General features: G+C 43.3%; 2 protein-coding genes across 54 annotated transcripts in view; both read left to right on the top strand.

Moving 5' to 3' along the window:
• Positions 1-5,004, top strand: part of PLEKHA5 (pleckstrin homology domain containing A5) — a 217,263-nt gene extending 212,259 nt beyond the window's left edge. For 40 of the 50 annotated variants that reach the window (XM_087873040.1, XM_087873033.1, XM_087873036.1 and 37 more), the window contains 3 exons: positions 409-518; positions 2,436-2,590; positions 4,081-5,004. In XM_087873040.1, the coding sequence (XP_087729166.1) occupies positions 409-518; positions 2,436-2,590; positions 4,081-4,115 (300 nt within the window). In that variant the 3' untranslated portion in view covers positions 4,116-5,004. The remainder of the gene's footprint in view (positions 1-408; positions 519-2,435; positions 2,591-4,080) is intronic. The other 10 variants (XM_087873042.1, XM_087873038.1, XM_087873032.1 and 7 more) reach the window with 1 other exon arrangement.
• An 8,505-nt stretch (positions 5,005-13,509) lies between these two features.
• The window catches only part of AEBP2 (AE binding protein 2), a 45,110-nt gene continuing 41,737 nt past the window's right edge, over positions 13,510-16,882 (top strand). The window contains exon 1 of one of the 4 annotated variants that reach the window (XM_034442615.3): positions 13,510-14,346. In XM_034442615.3, the coding sequence (XP_034298506.3) occupies positions 13,559-14,346 (788 nt within the window). In that variant the 5' untranslated portion in view covers positions 13,510-13,558. The remainder of the gene's footprint in view (positions 14,347-16,882) is intronic. The other 3 variants (XM_034442617.3, XM_034442616.3, XM_060689034.2) reach the window with 3 other exon arrangements.

The raw sequence follows: 16,882 nt of genomic DNA, 5'->3' as shown, positions 1-16,882 counted from the left end.
TGGTCACTCTCTCTCTCAGCCCAACCGACCTCACAGGATTGTTGTTGTGGAGAAAATAGGAGGAAGAAGGTGTATTGGATATGTTCACTGTCTTGTTTGTTATATGAGTTATTATTTGTAAAAATAATAAAGACAGAACACAAATTAATTAACAAGGATGCACTCAAATACAAGAACATACCAATTTTAAATATCTTTCATATCATTTCTCCTTTTCTTACTCTGAATTCTTCTGAATTTCACAAGACTAAATAATTATAGTTCTCATAAAAACTGCATTAATTTAAGGGCTAGCAAATTCAGTTTTTGCCACGTGGCTATGGTAACACCACTATGGTTTTGAATCACAAAACTTTTCTATTTAGTGCCATTAACATTTGCTCTTTAATGTTTATATCACTGTTCCAGTTACCAAAAAACGAAGAACAGCTGTTCCCAGATCTTTCGGAGCCACAGGAGAGAAATCCTGAAGAAGCATCTGAGAAGCCAGAAGAACAGACAGGAGATAGTGAGGCCAGGTAAAGCAAAAGGGATAGTAGGTATTTGTAGCCAATCCTGCAAATAATCTAACATGGCTTCAATCTTTGCATCCAGCAGGTTCTGACAGGTTATGGAAAACCGGTAGCAGAAATTTTGGGTAGTTCGGAGAACCGGCAAATACCAACTCTGGCTGGTCCCAGAGTAGGGTGGGAATGGAGATTTTGCAATATCCTTCCCCCAGGACTGGGGAGGAGATTTTGCACTATCCTTCCCCTTGAATGGGGTGGGAATGGAGATTTTGCAGTATCCTTCCCCCAGGAGTGGGGACAGAATGGGGATTTTACAGTATCTTTCCCCTGGAGTGGGGAAGGAATGGGGATTTTGTAGCATCCTTCCCCCAGGAGTGGGGAGGGAATGGGGATTTTGCAGCATCCTTCCCCTGGAGTGGGGTGGGAATGGAGATTTTGCAGTATCCTTCAGGCTCATTTTTTGCAAAAATGGGGCCTGCAGAGGGTTTGGGAGGCCTGCAGAGGGCTCCTGGGGGCTGGGGAGGGCAAAAATGTGATGCATGGGGGCTTTGGGAAACCAACAACGGGCCCATTTTTCACAAAAATGGGGGCGTTTTTGCCCTCCTCAGCCCCCAGGAGCACTCTGCAGGCCTCCCAAACCCTCTGCAGGCCCCATTTTTGCGAAAAACTGCAAAAACTTTTTTTTTTCTTGTTTACCTCTTCAAAATCTTGGTGTGTCTTATATTCCGGTGCGTCTTATAGTCTGAAAAATATAGTATATTCTGGACTGAACCATAGTGAGGAGGGTGGAAAATGTAGATTTTCTACTCTGAAATGTTTGGAATGGTTTTTGCTGTGTAGTGGTGTCGTCTATCAAATTATCTGCAAAAAGAGCAGATAATTCTTTTCCTGTTGTAGTTTCACTTGCCATCTGCATGATCTATAGGAATATTTTTTTTCCAAGTCCAGGGCTGTAGTCCCTGAGGCTAAGCAGAAAAGTAACCCAAATTCTTAGGGATTTTACAATTGCTATGGATCGCTTCCCAAAACTTTTCCCAACTGAACCACAGACAACAGAGGGTTGCTGCATGCAAGAGAGAAGAACATCTTGGAGAGGATTTCCTCCCATATCGACTTCTCCTCACCATCTGCCCTGCATTCCAATTCCCTCCTGTAAAAAATCAGGTTAATCTGTCCACAGATCCCTGTCGTGGATCATATTAAAGTTGCAGAACATCTTCTTAAAAAAAAAAAAAAAGTCCAGCAATGTTTCTTAACCATTTTGGTAACTTTAGTTCCTTTTTCTTGGTGGCTGCTTACCTTTTTTTGCCACAGAAGGACCCTTGTGATTGATGTCGTGATTTGGATGATGTCCCGCTGGCCTTTTTTTTTTTTGTTCTGATTGTCTCTCTATTGGGGTCATTAGCCAATTTGGTAACCTGCAGGGATGTGTGGAATGTTTTGACCGAGTTCATGGCTTGCTTGGCATCAGAGTGGCCTGGTTTTTAGGAACGTGCCTTCTTTGGGGACCGTTTTTGAACTTCTCAATCTGGCCAATAGAGGAGGTATTTCCTCACAGGAACCCGTCCAACCAGTACCCAGGCTGAGTTGTAGTACCTAATGTTTCCTAAACATAAATTATTTCCCCTTTCCTTATGTTTGGATTATACTCAGGATACAGGAGTGGGAGACTAGCCGAGCCAATTTCTTTGAACTCCTGAAACCTTTCTCCGGTAATCAGGCAGAGTTCAAAGCAAAGGCCAGATTTCTTTGTTTGGGCCTCTCCCCACTCCTCAGTCCTGTAAAGCATAAGCCGGCGTACTTCACAGTCACCATTTTGTGTTACAGACTTTATTGAAAGGGTATATAGTATCGGTTAACCTAATTAAAGGTTAGAGGAAATTCTAAACCTAGTTCTCTCTCCCCCACCCCCCTTTCCACCTCCAGCAGCCCCAACAAGGAGGCCTCGCTAATCAACCACAAGCTTGAAAGCAGCTCAGAAGAGAGCGAAAAAAGCAGAATTCAAGAGCCACAGGAGGATACGGTTTCTTCTCCGTTCGAGATGCCAGCACAGTCTTCAAAGGGAAACTCCGCAGCAGCAGGTTGGGTTTCCTATCCATAGATTGTCAAAACATGTCCAGGGGGTTACACGTACTCCAAGTTAACCTTCTGACTAACTTTAAACAAAATAAAAGTGGAAGGGAAAGGGAAAGGGAAAGGGACCCAGGTCTTTTTCACAGGCTTCTATCCCTGCCTGAGGAGGTCAGATGGGTGCCTGGCATTTTAGCCAAAGCTTTGTCGGCATGGCAAAGAAATCTAAAACGGTTCAACTGAATCGTTTCCCAGATCCCATATACTTACAAGAAGGCTCTCCGGGGTTCTTTGTCATTTATCTGCTGTCAGTTCCTTTCATTGGAGATGCCAGAGACTTATCCAGGAACTAATTGGCTACACTGAAAGGACCCTACCACTTCCCTTACATTTTTGGCATAGCCTTGTGTTGTTGTTGTTGTTTTCAATTGTGTCATTTTGAAGTAAATGGTCATAGATTAAAGAACAATCAAGGAAAGTTTTAGTACTTCAGTGAGAAACACTCCTGAGCTATCTGATACAAAGCAGTTAAAAACCTGCTCTGCATTACCAGATTCAGTGCTGCATTCCTGAGTCTATAAAGGATTTTTTTATTTAAAAAAACCCCACAATCCCACTTCAGTGGAAAAGGACAATTAAGTCATCGCTAACCCGGGCACCTTCCAGGTGGGTGAACTTCAAGGTTGAAAATTCTGGGAACTGGTCCACATATCTGCTCAAGGCCAGAAATTCTGCTGTACGGGTAGTCCTCAACTTATGACCATAATTGGAACCAGAATTTTGGTTCTTAAGCAAGGCAGTCGTTAATGCCCAATTTTATGACCCTTTTTTTAAAAAAATCACAATTGTGAAAAAGTGAATCTTGTGGGGGTTAAATGAATCCAGCTTCTCCCACCCCCCACCCCCCACCCCCAATGACTTTGCTTATTGGAAGCCGGCTGGGAAGGTCACAAATGGAGATCAGATGACCCTGGGATGCGGCAACCGTCTTAAACACATGACGGTTGCCAAGCAACCAGAATTTTGATCACGTGACTGCAGGGAGGGATCCTGGAATGGTTGTGAGGTCATAAGTGCGAGGACTGGTCACAAGACACTTTTCTCAGCGCCATTGTACAGTTGCCTCACAAAGTGGTTATAAGTTGAGGTGTTTCTCCCATCTAGGCTTTTCTGGAAATAAGTTTTCTTCCAAGTGAGTTCAGTTCTCTTTAAATGATAAGTAATTTCCCCTCATAATTTGACACTTCTTCAGGAGAATTTGTCATCAGTTTCAATATTCGGTTAAAACAGTATTTGTCAGAAAAGATGCTTCTCTCCGCCTGTTTTTTTGCCTTGACTAAGTATGAAAAATCCCTCTCCTTTCCTCTTATCTGTCTGGGTAATCAGAGATTTTAGAGAAGTTTCGTTCTGACCTGCCTTATTTTAAAAAGAAAAAAATAAGTGTTTTTCTTCTTTCCTTGGATTCTTGGGTGTCAATAGAAACTTCTTTCTTTTTTTTCAGCCCTGCTGGCTTCTGCTGAGACCATCCACGGCTGACCTCCCAAACACGCCTGTGGAAAGACAAAAGGATGCTGTACAGTCACTTTTATGAAATCTATGAAATTCATAGTTCCGATGCTTTTGTCCATAGAGCATCATTTTATCACGTTGTGGAAAACATTTATTCCAAGAAAGCTTTAAATATCCCCACTGTACCTTCAACCAAGAGTTCTTCTCGCCATCGCCAGCTTCCTGCTATCGCTGCTCTGTATTCATTCCATCCACACAACTGAGAGTTTGCCCCCCCCTCCTCTTCCTCGCGGCCTACAATCAGAATCGTCCCCTCCTGAATGGGTTTGAATTTGGAAGGATTCAGTTACAATGGCTTCCTTCGGAGCCTTTCCTTACTGGTGTGTTTTGTTGTCAACACTGGAACATGGTTTTTTTTCCAAAGCTTGATCATGTCTCATTTTCACTTTTTGATTAATCAATGCCACCCTCTATTTAAGATGTGCCATTTTTTAAAAAAAAAATCATTGCAAAGTTAAGATGTGTCTCTTTTTTTCTGTTGTTGTTGTTCTGTAAGTACCATCCCAGTCAGATTGCAAAGTCAGTTACTGCCATTCTGCTATCCGCATACTCACAAATGCTAGTATTTACTCCCTCTTTTTTTTTTTTTTGCCTTTTTTTTTTTTTACAAAAAGAAATGGAACTGGATGGACTGGGCTCTTCTTCCTGTGTTGAAATAGGGTGTATATATCAAGAAGCAGGTATATTCAATCTCCAGTTAGGTCTGTGTACAAATGTAATTATGTTCATTGTGTATATATTATACAATGAGCACAACTAATGTAAGTATAAGAAACCCCTTATTATTGTTCAAAGGCAAAATGTTCATATCTCATTTCTTTTATATCATGTTATAAATAAATGTTGATGTTCTTAAGCTGTGGTGTGGATGTTATGCATCTAGCAATGGGAATCTGAACGGGAATTATTGTTTGACTCCGTTTGTTTTTAATCTTGCGATATAATCTCATTACTCCTGGCCAGTTTTATTTTAAAAAAAACTACAGAATTAAAACAACACGCAATCCAAGTAGCAAAATCAAGATCAAAATAGGATAAAAAAATGTAAGAACAAGAATAAGTCAGGGGTAAAATTTAAAAATTTCCCCTACCGGTTCTGTGAGCGTGGCTTGTTGGGGGAGGTCATGTGACTTGGTGGGTGTGGCCAACTCAACATCACTCACATCCTCACCAGCCCCTCCCCTCCCAGCCACTCCTTGTCACGAATGGCAGGAAAATGGGGAGGGGAATATTCCTACCTACCATCCTTCCCTTAGTCTATGCTTAGATTGAGGAATGGATGACAGGCAGGAAAATGCCCTTCTCCATTTTTCTGCCTTTCACAAAAACGGTTCCATTCCAGCTGCTCCCCCGTCCCGTCCCCCTCCCTCCTGGGGACTACCTTAAAAGGGACAGGCTGCAGCAGCTCCGTTCTGAATGGAGGGAGAAAAGTTAGCATTCTCTCTGCTGCATTTAACATTGAATTGTATTGAGGAATTCTGGGAGTTGAAGTCCACAAGTCTTCAAGTTGCCAAGGTTGGAGACCCCTGATGTAGATAATAAGGTTCTGGTTGACAAAGGAACCAACATAAGGCTAAGAAGCCATTCATGAAACATAAACATGAACCTTTGAAAGCGAAGAAAGATTCTCTGAGGAATTTAGAAGGAGGAACAAATGCACATGGCTAACATTTAGAGGAACCAAAATCCTGTCCAGAGTTGGAATCAGGTCTTAATTCCAACCACTGGTCCTATTGATGAGAATTGTTGAGAATTTTTTGGAGTGCTTTTGTGGGGGTTAAATGAAGAGGTGCACAATGCTCACAAGCTCCTTCTAAGTCAGCCTGTCTTTAGGCTATAAATTGTCGTCACAATTGCCCTATCCATGATGTTGCAAGGCCTGTATAATGAAACTGCTGTGCTGTTGAATGAAATATGGAACAGTAACAACAGCATAATGATTGCTTTACAACTGGAAGATGCTTAGGTGCCTATTATGTAAGCTTCACATACATGATTTCAAGCCATCCTGCCAATCAACTTTCAGTGTAATGATTAAGATGCTGAAGCCAGGAGACTTTGAGTTCGAGTGCTGCCTTGGGAAAAAATGGCTGGGTGACTCACTCACTCTCATTCAGCTCAACTGACCTCACAGGATTGTTGTTGGGTGTGTGTGTGTGTGAAATAGGAGAAGGAAGGAATATTAGGTATGTTTGCTGCCTTGAGTTCTATATGGAAAAATGTGGGATAAAATCTTTTTTTTTTTAAAGGTAGAACAATACTGTTCCATTACAGCACTGGGTGACTCTAAAAGACATGATTTGTTCAAGGCCATGGAATAAAATTGTAGTTGAAAAAAAACAAAAAAAGTCTTCCGGAGATTTAAAACTTCCACCATTAGCCTCTTTACTCTTCTACCTTCTCCAAACAGAAAACAGGTTACAATTCCTTAAAGGTAAAGTCATGTCCCGCTCTAAGGAGTTATGTTCATCTGTTTCCTAGACAACGGATCCTGTGCTGTCCGAAGATGCTTCCTTGGTCATGTGCCTGGCATGATTATATATCCAGCTGCACAGAACTCTTTTATCTTCCCACCCAAAGTGGTACCTATATATCTACTTGCATTTGCATGCTTTCAAACTGCTAGGTTGGCTGGAGCTGGAGCATGTGACAGGAGTTCACCCGTCACGCAGTGCTTGGGTCTCAAACTGCCAGTCTTCTTATCCACATTCCCAGCTTCTTAACCCACCACACACACACATACTCCAACATTCATTATCAAATAGGAAAACCATATTAATATCCAAATTAAAAATCATAGGCTCAGCAAGATCAGGGGACACCAATTCAGGGCATGAAGATCTAACATGAGAGCGGCTATGAAAATATGATGCTTCTGAATGTGTGAAGGAAACCTAAACTGAAAAAAAAAATGTAATACTGAAGCAGAAACTAGACTAAAAGCAAGACACAGTTTTGACAATGCTTTTGGTGGCTGTTGAAATCCAGCTAATTCACCCCAGAGTGGTCTTTATTCACTGGGCCTTTTGATCTTCCACCTTTTGCCTTGTCAAAACCAGGGTCTTTCCTGAATGCATTTATGATGGTTGAACTCCGGCTTTGGAGAGCAAGGGCTTAAAACAGATCACCGATGAAACCGAAGTGTCTGACTGTTCTTACGTAACATGGCCGATTGCTGTACACCAGTGGTGGGTTCCTCCTGGTTCCGCTTGGTTCCGCTGAGCCGGTAGCGGTGACGATATGACATCACCGAACCAGTTCTGCCCCCCCTGCCCCCCACCCCCCCCCCACGTTATTCTTACCTTTTATTTGGCCCCACCCCCAATCTATTGCTGCCTCCTGAGTCCCAGCTGATGACTAGAGGGAAAAAACCTGTTTAAACTCTTGCCGCGGGGCTTCAAAGGGCCGCCCTACAGCTGATCAGTGTTAAAAGAAAACAAATGAGTAGACCGGTGCCTGCAAAAATAAATGGGTAGACCAGTGCCTGCAAAAATAAATGGGTAGATCAGTGCCTGCAAAAATACATGGGTAAATCAGTGCTTGCAAAAATACATGAGTAGATCGGTACAGCTCTGCAAGCAGTTAAAAGCCTGGTAGACCAGTACCTCTGCTAAATCCTAAATAATTGTCACATGATCATCAAGCTACGCCCACAAAATAAGCCACGCCCACAGAACCGGTAGTAAAAAAATTTAGAACCCACCCCTGCTGTACACACAAGGAGAAAGGGGTCACCCCCCACCAAGAGAAGCCCATTGGGATAGGACACACACTGTACAGATGTTCATGCTGTTCAAAACCAATTACATCTCCTTCCATCTGGAGCCATTGTTCTGAAAGGACTGGCAAGCGCCTTCCTTTCATATCCCTCACGCAAGCCAGCCCCATTCAGAGATGGGGAAAAAATTACTTTCGCTCATTATGCACTCTGGGATTATTCAGGTCCACAATGTTGCCGCTTCATTTACAGAACACACAAAGCTGCATTGTGTGTTCTTATTAATAAGCGGAAAATCATTCTCAGATTTAATCATCATTTGGCCATCTGATAACGCAGAACTCAACTTCGTGTTTGCCACCAAATCTTGATGGCAGTGTAAATTAGTTTTAATAGTTCTTTTTAAAAGAAAACCAAAGGGGAATCCATTAGTAATTTATTTATCGGATCTATTTGTATCTTCAGGAACTGAAGGTGGTACGTGTTCATAGCAGTCATTCTCCATGGGGTTTCCCCCTGCCCAAAAAAAACCAGGATTATAAAGTAGAAATTGTGATTAGCTCAAAAGTCTCTTTGGCATGACGATGGACTTCATCAATCCATCTGATGCCCAGATCAACTTGGTATCAGGAGAGATAAAGTCCCAGCCATCATGACAGCTGCTCAAATATGTAACCTGTTGATTATCTCTCTCTCTCTCTCTGCTTTCCATAGCTTCAATTCCTTAGCAGGAAAGATGGGACAGTTATCTACTGAGGATAGAATTATAAGAAATTTACCTTTTTCATTTGATAGTTTTGGCAGATCAGCATTAGATGATTAACATCTGCAACATGACTAAAAAAGAGCTTGCTTGTTCAACTTTTCAGCTTCTATTTATCCCACACAGCTGCTTACTAGTAGTAGCTGTGGGTTTTATTGTTTCAATAATCCAAAAGCATCTGGAGAATGCAGCTGCAGAGCACATTAGCTGTGCAAGTTAGTCCACAATCGGGACTAGAGTTTCTGTTGCTAAGCAAGCTGCTTGCCAAGTGAGAACAAAGTTTTCTCAAATAATTTAGTTCTGTCTGACTGACTCCAAGCATTTTTTCCCCTTTAATTTAAAGGTTTAGCTACAGAGAACAGAATTATATTTAGCCCACCTAAGATTGGGGAGACTGGTTTAAATGAGGGCATCTACAAGGGGGACCCATGAAAAGGGTTGGGGTTACCATTATCGCTGCGGTCTTCCCTTCCAACTCCTGTAAACATCTCTGGCTTGAATCCTTCCTCAGTAACCAAGGTCAAACTGCTGGAATTTCTGTAACCTCTTCTTCTTTTCAATAAAACTTGTTAAAGAAAACTCTGAGAAAATCTTGGTTTGGATTGAAATTGTTTGCCACGAGCTTGACATGAAAATTTGGAGTCCAGGATAGTGCCAAGGATTTCCCTTGTACTCCCCTATGGCTGAATTCACACAAAGTAATAAAGTCTGCTTTACCCTAGATTAGGATATAGACGGGGTGGGTTCTACTTACCTTTACTACTGGTTCGCAATGGGATCGTGCTCGCACACTTGCTTCGCTAGCACACGTGACTTGCTTCTGCGCATGCGCAGATCGCCGATGCCGACATCCGGGACAGTAGGCGGGGCCTCCCACCGGTTTTACTACCGGTTCTTGTAAACCAGTCCAAACCGGGGGGCAACCCACCACTGAATATAGACTAACTCAGCCAGAAAGATGCACTGCTGAATGAATCCAGTGTGATAATGATTTTATGTCCCTATGTCTTCGCCCTGTTCAATTGTTGCATTTTTAATTTTTTAAAAAAGCCTCATTTCCCTTGTTTCACTTATGAGATGCCTGCACCACTTTTCCCAAGTCCAGAAGTTAAAATAAAGCAGTATTTTATTTACTAATCTGCAGTTGCTCTTTAATGCCAGACAATCTCTTAAAGTGGGGCAGAGAAAACACAGCATATTATCACAGAAAGACACCTAAAAAGTTCCAATACTCTGTAAGGGCATTATTTAAAAATTTAACTGTGATCCAGTGGTGGGTTGCCCCCGGTTCTATAGAACCGGTAGTAAAACCGGAGGGAGGCTCCGCCCACCAACTCCGACGTCATCAGAACGCTTCTGCGCATGTGCAGAAGAGCGTGTGTGTGCACAAGCAAAGCGAGCACATGTGCGTGGCCCCGTTGCGAACTGGTAGTATAGGTAAGTAGAACCCACCCCTGCCATGATCTCATGTCTGATTTGACATTGCATAGAATTCAGTAACACTCAATAACTGAGTACTGGATAAGAAAAATGAGAGACAAAAATTCTCTGGAAAATACATTTATTCCACATAGCCCTGTGACATTAACAGTTACCGTTTACCCCTGCCCTGCAAACACCTGGATTTCATAAGGGACTTTATAAGAGCCGCATAAAGAACCTTAGCAAGGCAGATAGTACTGTGTGAAAGAGAGAAGAGGGCAATAAATAAACGATTCCAAAGGAGCAAAGCAGGAGTAAAACAGTTGTTTTGCATTAATATTCCTTCTCCAAACCCAAGATTTTGATTGGAACCTAGATTTAGATTGGTTGCGAAGTTAATATCAAGTTCAACATGCAGCTACGTCACTGCTTGAAATGTTGTTGAGTTGATGCAATACATTAAAGAGTACAGTGACTTACCGTAGGTAACAAACCAAGATTTAAAAACTTCTGGCTTACGCGTAGAAGAGAATATATTTAAGGGTTGAACTGTGGGGTCCTTGGTGCTCTCTGAGCTTGGTTGTTCACAATATCATCAGTGCACTAAGAGAACATTAAGGACTACAACTGTGGTGTAATTGTGCAAACTAGCTCATTGCCTGATTCACCTGGGAAGGATTCACAGAATGAGAAAGGACCAAAGGTGGGATTCAGGCAGTTCGCACCACTTCGGAAGAACCGATTGTTAACTTTCTGAGCAGTTTGGTTGTTGGAAGAAATCATTAGGGCAGAGAACCAGTTGTTAAATTACTTGAATCCCACCACTGGAAAGAACGTTCAGAAGTCTGCTACACTTTTAATTTCAGCATCTCCTGGAAACCTTGTTCCCCACAAAGCTTAGAAGACTGACAAAAATATTGAGAGAGAGAGAGAGAGAGAGAGAGGTCAGAATTCTGTACAGAATTGGGCTCTGAACTGGAATAAGATTTCATTTTTATCTGTTGGGAACAAATCCTTCGTTTAAAACAGAGCCCCGTGGCAAAAGGAACATTTGGTTCCTTCTGGCAGACGAGAAACAAGGGATGATCTTCCCAGACAGGCTGTTTTATTTCCAAGCTTTGTTCTTACTAAGGCCCTAAACCCAAAACCTTGCCCTTTCTCACCAAGACAAATGAATTTCCTCCATATAAAAATATTGGGAAGGAAAGAAAGAGCTGAAAAATTCTGTCTTTCTAAATCATCTCTCCAGAAAGTTCTAGCTTTGGCCTATATGGAAAACCAAAGAGAGAAAAAGTGTGTATATTGGGGGACACACACACCCCCACAACGACCACAGAGAGACTTCTTTAAATTACTGCTGGTTGCTGTCACCCAGAAGTAATTCAATCTGAGCTCATTTCCAGTTTGTGCACCAAGTGGGATTAGGGAGTTTGAAGCAAAGGCTGGAAAAACTCTGGAAGTTGAAAGAAGGGGGGGGCGTTGCGGGCGGAATAGAGAGTGCACAGAGGGGCCCTAAGCTCTGGGTTGTTGTTTTTTTTAAAAAAAAAAAAGCTACGGCAGCTGCTGCTTTCCAGCAGTTTGCCCCTTCCCCCTATAGCTTTTGTTCTCCTGCGGTTTACGATTGTCCCCCCAGAGTTTGAGAAATGAAAGCTGGCATGCCTTGATGGCATAGGAATGCAGATGGGGGCCTAGAAGGGGCGTTTTGCAAAAAGCTTTGGGAAAAGGCACAATAGAAAAGTCTCTCTGTGTGTGGTTGTGTGTGTGTGTTGGGACGCTAACTTTAGCCAGGAGCATCAGGAGCTGACGAAAGAGTTCTGTCACCGATCCCACATTAACTCCAGCAGAGAAGGACTTGGGGTATTTGCTGACTATGCCTGGGAACTGCAGAGCACGGTTGACCCAGGAAGAAAAGCAGTTGTTATCCTAAGCCCCAATCTTTCTTAACAAAGTTCGCTTGCTTATTTATTTATATATGTATTGACTTATATACTGTATCTTGTCTTTATTATTTTTTACAAATCACTCAAGGTGGCAAAAGCACATCCAACACACCTGTTTTCCTCACAACAACCACTCTGTGAGGTGGGTTGGCCTGAGAGAGAGAGAGAGAGAGGGATTGGCCCCAGTCGCCCAGCTGGCTTTCATGGCTAAGGCAGGACTTGAACTCAAGGTCTCCTGCTTTCTATAGCATGGTGCCTTAGCCACTAGACCAAACTGGCTCTTAAATCCTAAAGACAGACATCCCAAAGGTGCTTTTTCAAGAGGTAACTAACTGGACTTTCTGGTTTTTTTCATCCAAGAAGCTGAAGCTTCTAGATGACTTCCAAGGTACCTTCCAACTCTGTTACTGAATGTGTGTGTGCATTTATTACCAAGATAACTCAAAAGAATATGTCAGACATATTTATGATATGTTTCATCTTCTGGCATAATTATATACCAGAGGTCTTCAAACTTGGCAGCTTTAAGACTTGTGGACTTCAACTCCCAGAATTCTCCAGCCAGCTGGCTGGAGAATTCTGGGAGTTGAAGTCCACAAGTCTTAAAGCTGCCAAGTTTGAAGACCTCTGATTTATACCAATGTTTCTCAACCTTGGCAATTCTAAGACGCGTGACCCTCAATTTCCCAGAATTCCTCAGCCAATATTCAGGTAGTCCTCAAGGGCCTACCTAGATTGGCTAGGGAATTCTGGGAGTTGAAGTCCACAAGTCTTAAAGCCGCCAAGTTTGAAGACCTCTGATTTATACCAATGTTTCTCAACCTTGGCAATTCTAAGACGCGTGACCCTCAATTTCCCAGAATTCCTCAGTCAATATTCAGGTAGTCCTCAAGGCCTACCTAAATTGGCTGGGGAATTCTGGGAGTTGAAGTCCACAAGTCTTAAAGCCGCCAAGTTTGAAGACCTCTGATTTATACCAATGTTTCTCAACCTTGGCAATTCTAAGATGAGTGACCCTCAATTTCCCAGAATTCCTCAGTCAATATTCAGGTAGTCCTCAAGGCCTACCTAGATGGGCTGGGGAATTCTGGGAGTTTGAAGTCCACAAGTCTTTAAAATTACCAAATTTGAAGGCTTCTGGGTTTAGTTTAGGCCACAAGTTTTATCAACCTGCACCGCTTTAAAAGGTGTAGACCACAAACTCCACCCCCTCCCCAACGGCTGGCCTAAGGAATTCTGGGAACTGAAGTCCATCTCTCTCTCTCTCTCTCTCTCTCTCTCTCTCTCTATATATATATATATATATATATACGGACGCGCACGCGCCTTGCCTTCCCTTTTGGTTCGCGAGTCCCTTTCTTTAAACCCTTTTGTCTGCAGGCGGACTCCATACCGCACACAAGCCGCTTGCAACGGCAACCGCAGAGGAAGCCACGCCCCCCCCTCTACCCTTCACCGCCCACCCTCGTCGGCTCAGGCTCCTCCCCGAACGCCCGCCCGCACGTACACGTGCGCGCGCTGGGCTGAGTCTCCCAGGGCAGGAGCGGCGCGGCGACTCCCAGACGTCATGGCGGCCGAGCTGAGCGACATGGCGGAGCCGCCCGCGGTCCCGCCGCCGCCGCCGCCTTCCTCCTCTTCCTCCTCCTCCGCGTCGCCCTCAGGCGAAGAGGCGGCCGAGAGCGAAGCCGCCTCCGCCTCTTCCTCCTCCTCTTCTTCCTCCTCCTCTTCTTCCTCCTCCTCCTCCACCTCCGCGGCGGGAGTTGAGGCCGAGCCGCCCCCAGCGGCGCTGAACGGCGAAGGGGCGGAAAGCATGTCGGAGCCCAGCCCGGAGAGCGCCAGCCAGGCCGGAGACGGCGACGACGAAGAGGAGGAGGACGGCGACGACGAGGAGGAAGACGACGACGACGAAGAGGAGGAGGAGGAAGAGGACGACGCCGAGGACGAAGACGACGAGGAGGAGGAGGAAGCCGAGGCCGGCTCTTCCAGCGGCTGCTGCACCGACGACGCCCGCTCGCTCAGCCCCGGCGGCAGCGAGGCCGACGTCAAGGGCGGCTCGGGCGGGGCCGGCGTGGGCGCGGGCGGAGGGCCTGACGGCTCCGGTGGCGGCGGCAGCAGCGGCGGGGACTCCAGTGAAGCGTCGGCGGCCCCACAAGCGTCGGCGGCATCGTCCGAAGGGGACGCGGGGACGGGCGGCAGCAGCGGAGGAGCGTCGGCCGGGGCTGACGAAGGCTACGGCACCGGGAGCGGCGGCGGGGGCGGCAGCAGCTCCTGCAGTGCCACGTCGGGCGGCCGCAGGGGCAGCCTGGAAATCTCCTCCGACGGGGAGCCGCTCAGCCGCATGGACTCCGAGGACAGGTCGGTATCCTTCCAGCAGCGGGGTTGTGGGCCCCCCCCCCTCACCCCGCTTTTTGCGTGTGTGGGGGGGGTTGTATACAAACCCCATGTGGGGTATTGGGCGCCCCTCAACAGGCAACCCCCCCTTTTAAAATGACCCCCCTTCTCTTCCTCCCCCCCTTTTTTTACAAATATACAGCCCCCCCCAAAAAATTGAGCTTTTCTTTGATCCTCCTTTTGTGTACCCCGTTTCAAACTTGGATGGGTTAGGTTTGAAAGGTTTTTTGATTAAAGTCAAAATCTCTTCCCCCCCCCCCCAAAAAAAATCATAGTTGAATGAGGTAATTCATAGTCTGCCCTCCTTTCCCAGCGAGATCCCATTAAAACATCTAAATGCGGTGTTGCATCAGTGCTGGGTTTACTAATAGAAGTGAGTTTGTGCGATGAATGAAGGTCAGTTTTTGTTTCTGAACAAAAGGGTATGTTTTTAGGTTAAGCCTTTTTTTTTGGTTTTGTGGGCTTTTTAGGAATAGCTTCTTTTTTAAAAAAAAAAAGTATCTCGGAGTCTTTTTTTTAGTACATATGCTCTTGGTTTTTAATGGTATTTGTATTGAGGTAGAACTGATGTAAATATGAGATGAAAAAGTCATCTGGATGATTCATACTACTGTTTTAACTTAAACCTGTTCTCAGTTTAGTTAATAAAACAATAGCGCGTTATCCAGTGGGAATTGGATTTCGACAGAAATGGCAAAAGTTTTTGATGCTGCTTGGGGTTCCTAAAAAGTGGTTCGACAGAAGGGCAACATGAAATCCGCCAATGCAAAATATAAAATTACTGCTTAATCGCCCTGCTGCATGTATAACATAGAGGTTAGGATCAAACCTACAACTTAAAAGATAGATGTAATTCATCGTATAAAAATTGCTAGGCTATTTCTGGTTTTGTGTCTTGCCATATAATCTTATAGAAAATCATGGTGAATGTGTAGCTTCTGGGAAACTTCAGGGACAATCTTAGTTTTGAGAAAGTAGTAAACCAAATTTCTTAATATTTAAATTTATGTAGGATAGATTCCCCCCCCAAAAAAAGTTACTTATAAATTACTTTCTCATATAAATACAGGAATGTAATTTTTTCTGCAGTGTATAAATATATGGTGGGAAGCATAAAACCTTGTCCTCTAAATTTTTTGCAGCTTCAAATACTTTGGAAAAGGCTGTAAATTGACAGCCTTTTCCCACCTCTTCCTGCATGGCTTCAACTTCAGAGACTTTTTTCTGTCTCTGTGTTTATTAGTGGACCAGATAAAAGCCCCTGGAAAACCTGAAAACTTTCACTTTCCATTTCAGAAGGTAGTTTGGTTAAAGGAACTGTGTTGGGAATGTTTCATCACATATATGATATCATGGCGTTAATAATTAACTGCATTTTATTTTGAAATAAAGGGTTGTGTATTTGATTTCTATAGTGCCCATCTCAACAAGTGACTTTGATTAATCTTCCTGATTAGTTTTGAACATGTTCATTCTGGCATAAGAAAAGTTTTCTGTAGAGGATAATTAAAGCACCAGGTGTCAGTGACACTATTATTATTCTACGAGTGATGCAACTAGTGATTTGAAGGTCTGTTACATTTTGTTACCATTATTAATTATTGCTTTTAGATGAGAAAAAACAGCCAAGTTAAATATCTTTATTACTTTTTCATTTCAGTTTACCTTAATATTGAAAGCGATTTACCATTATGATGTTACATTCTTTTTGGAAGATAGGGAGTCAGTTATGCTGGATTTATATAGATTCACCTATTAAAATTAAGGTAAATATTTGTTAATGCAGAGCAAGTACTGAATGAGCAATGGGTCTGAGAAAAATGGTTTAGTTACTGTGCTTTTGATTAAATGCTTTGATAAGTGCTAGAGAAAGCAAACTAACCTTCACAGTGTTGCACTTAGCAGTTCTATCTCCTTTCCTATGAATTCTGAAAATTACAGGACCCCTGCATCTGGTCATGCGGGTATAGGGAAGCCTGGGATAAAAATCACAGGGTATATAATGTATGGAAATTGTCCCAAGATAACCTGACCTGCTTCACTCCATGTAATGTCCTACTTAAAAGGTGTTTTAGATACAACAGATAGTTAGATAAAGCTTAACATTTATAACTGAAGAAAACACCATTATGACCTATTTTTTGCCTTGCTTTTATCTAACAATTTTTATTTTCATATTGCATGTAGACAGAGCATCATGGACACGCTTCTGTTTTGATACTGATGAGACTGCATATATACAAGCTAAGAACTAAAGCTTAATTCTTTGTCAATCCTTAACGTTAATTGCTTTTAGGCAGGATAGAAGAAAATTGTAGGTAGTGGAAATGAAGCTTTCTTTGTATAGACTTAGAAGATGCAGTTTGATCTGAACTGCTCTTGTTGCTCTTTGGTCTGATATTTCCTTCCAGGATTTGACTTGATTTCATAACTAAGTTAGGGTCTAGAGCTCTGAGATAGTATTTCATACCAAAGTAATTTGCATGATTCTCTATATCTT

Source organism: Pantherophis guttatus, chromosome 7 (assembly GCF_059756535.1).
Source record: "Pantherophis guttatus breed Tessera chromosome 7, ASM5975653v1, whole genome shotgun sequence".
NCBI lineage: Eukaryota > Metazoa > Chordata > Lepidosauria > Squamata > Colubridae > Pantherophis > Pantherophis guttatus.
Note: the sequence above shows the minus strand (reverse complement) of the source record. Positions and strands in the feature narration are given on the sequence as shown.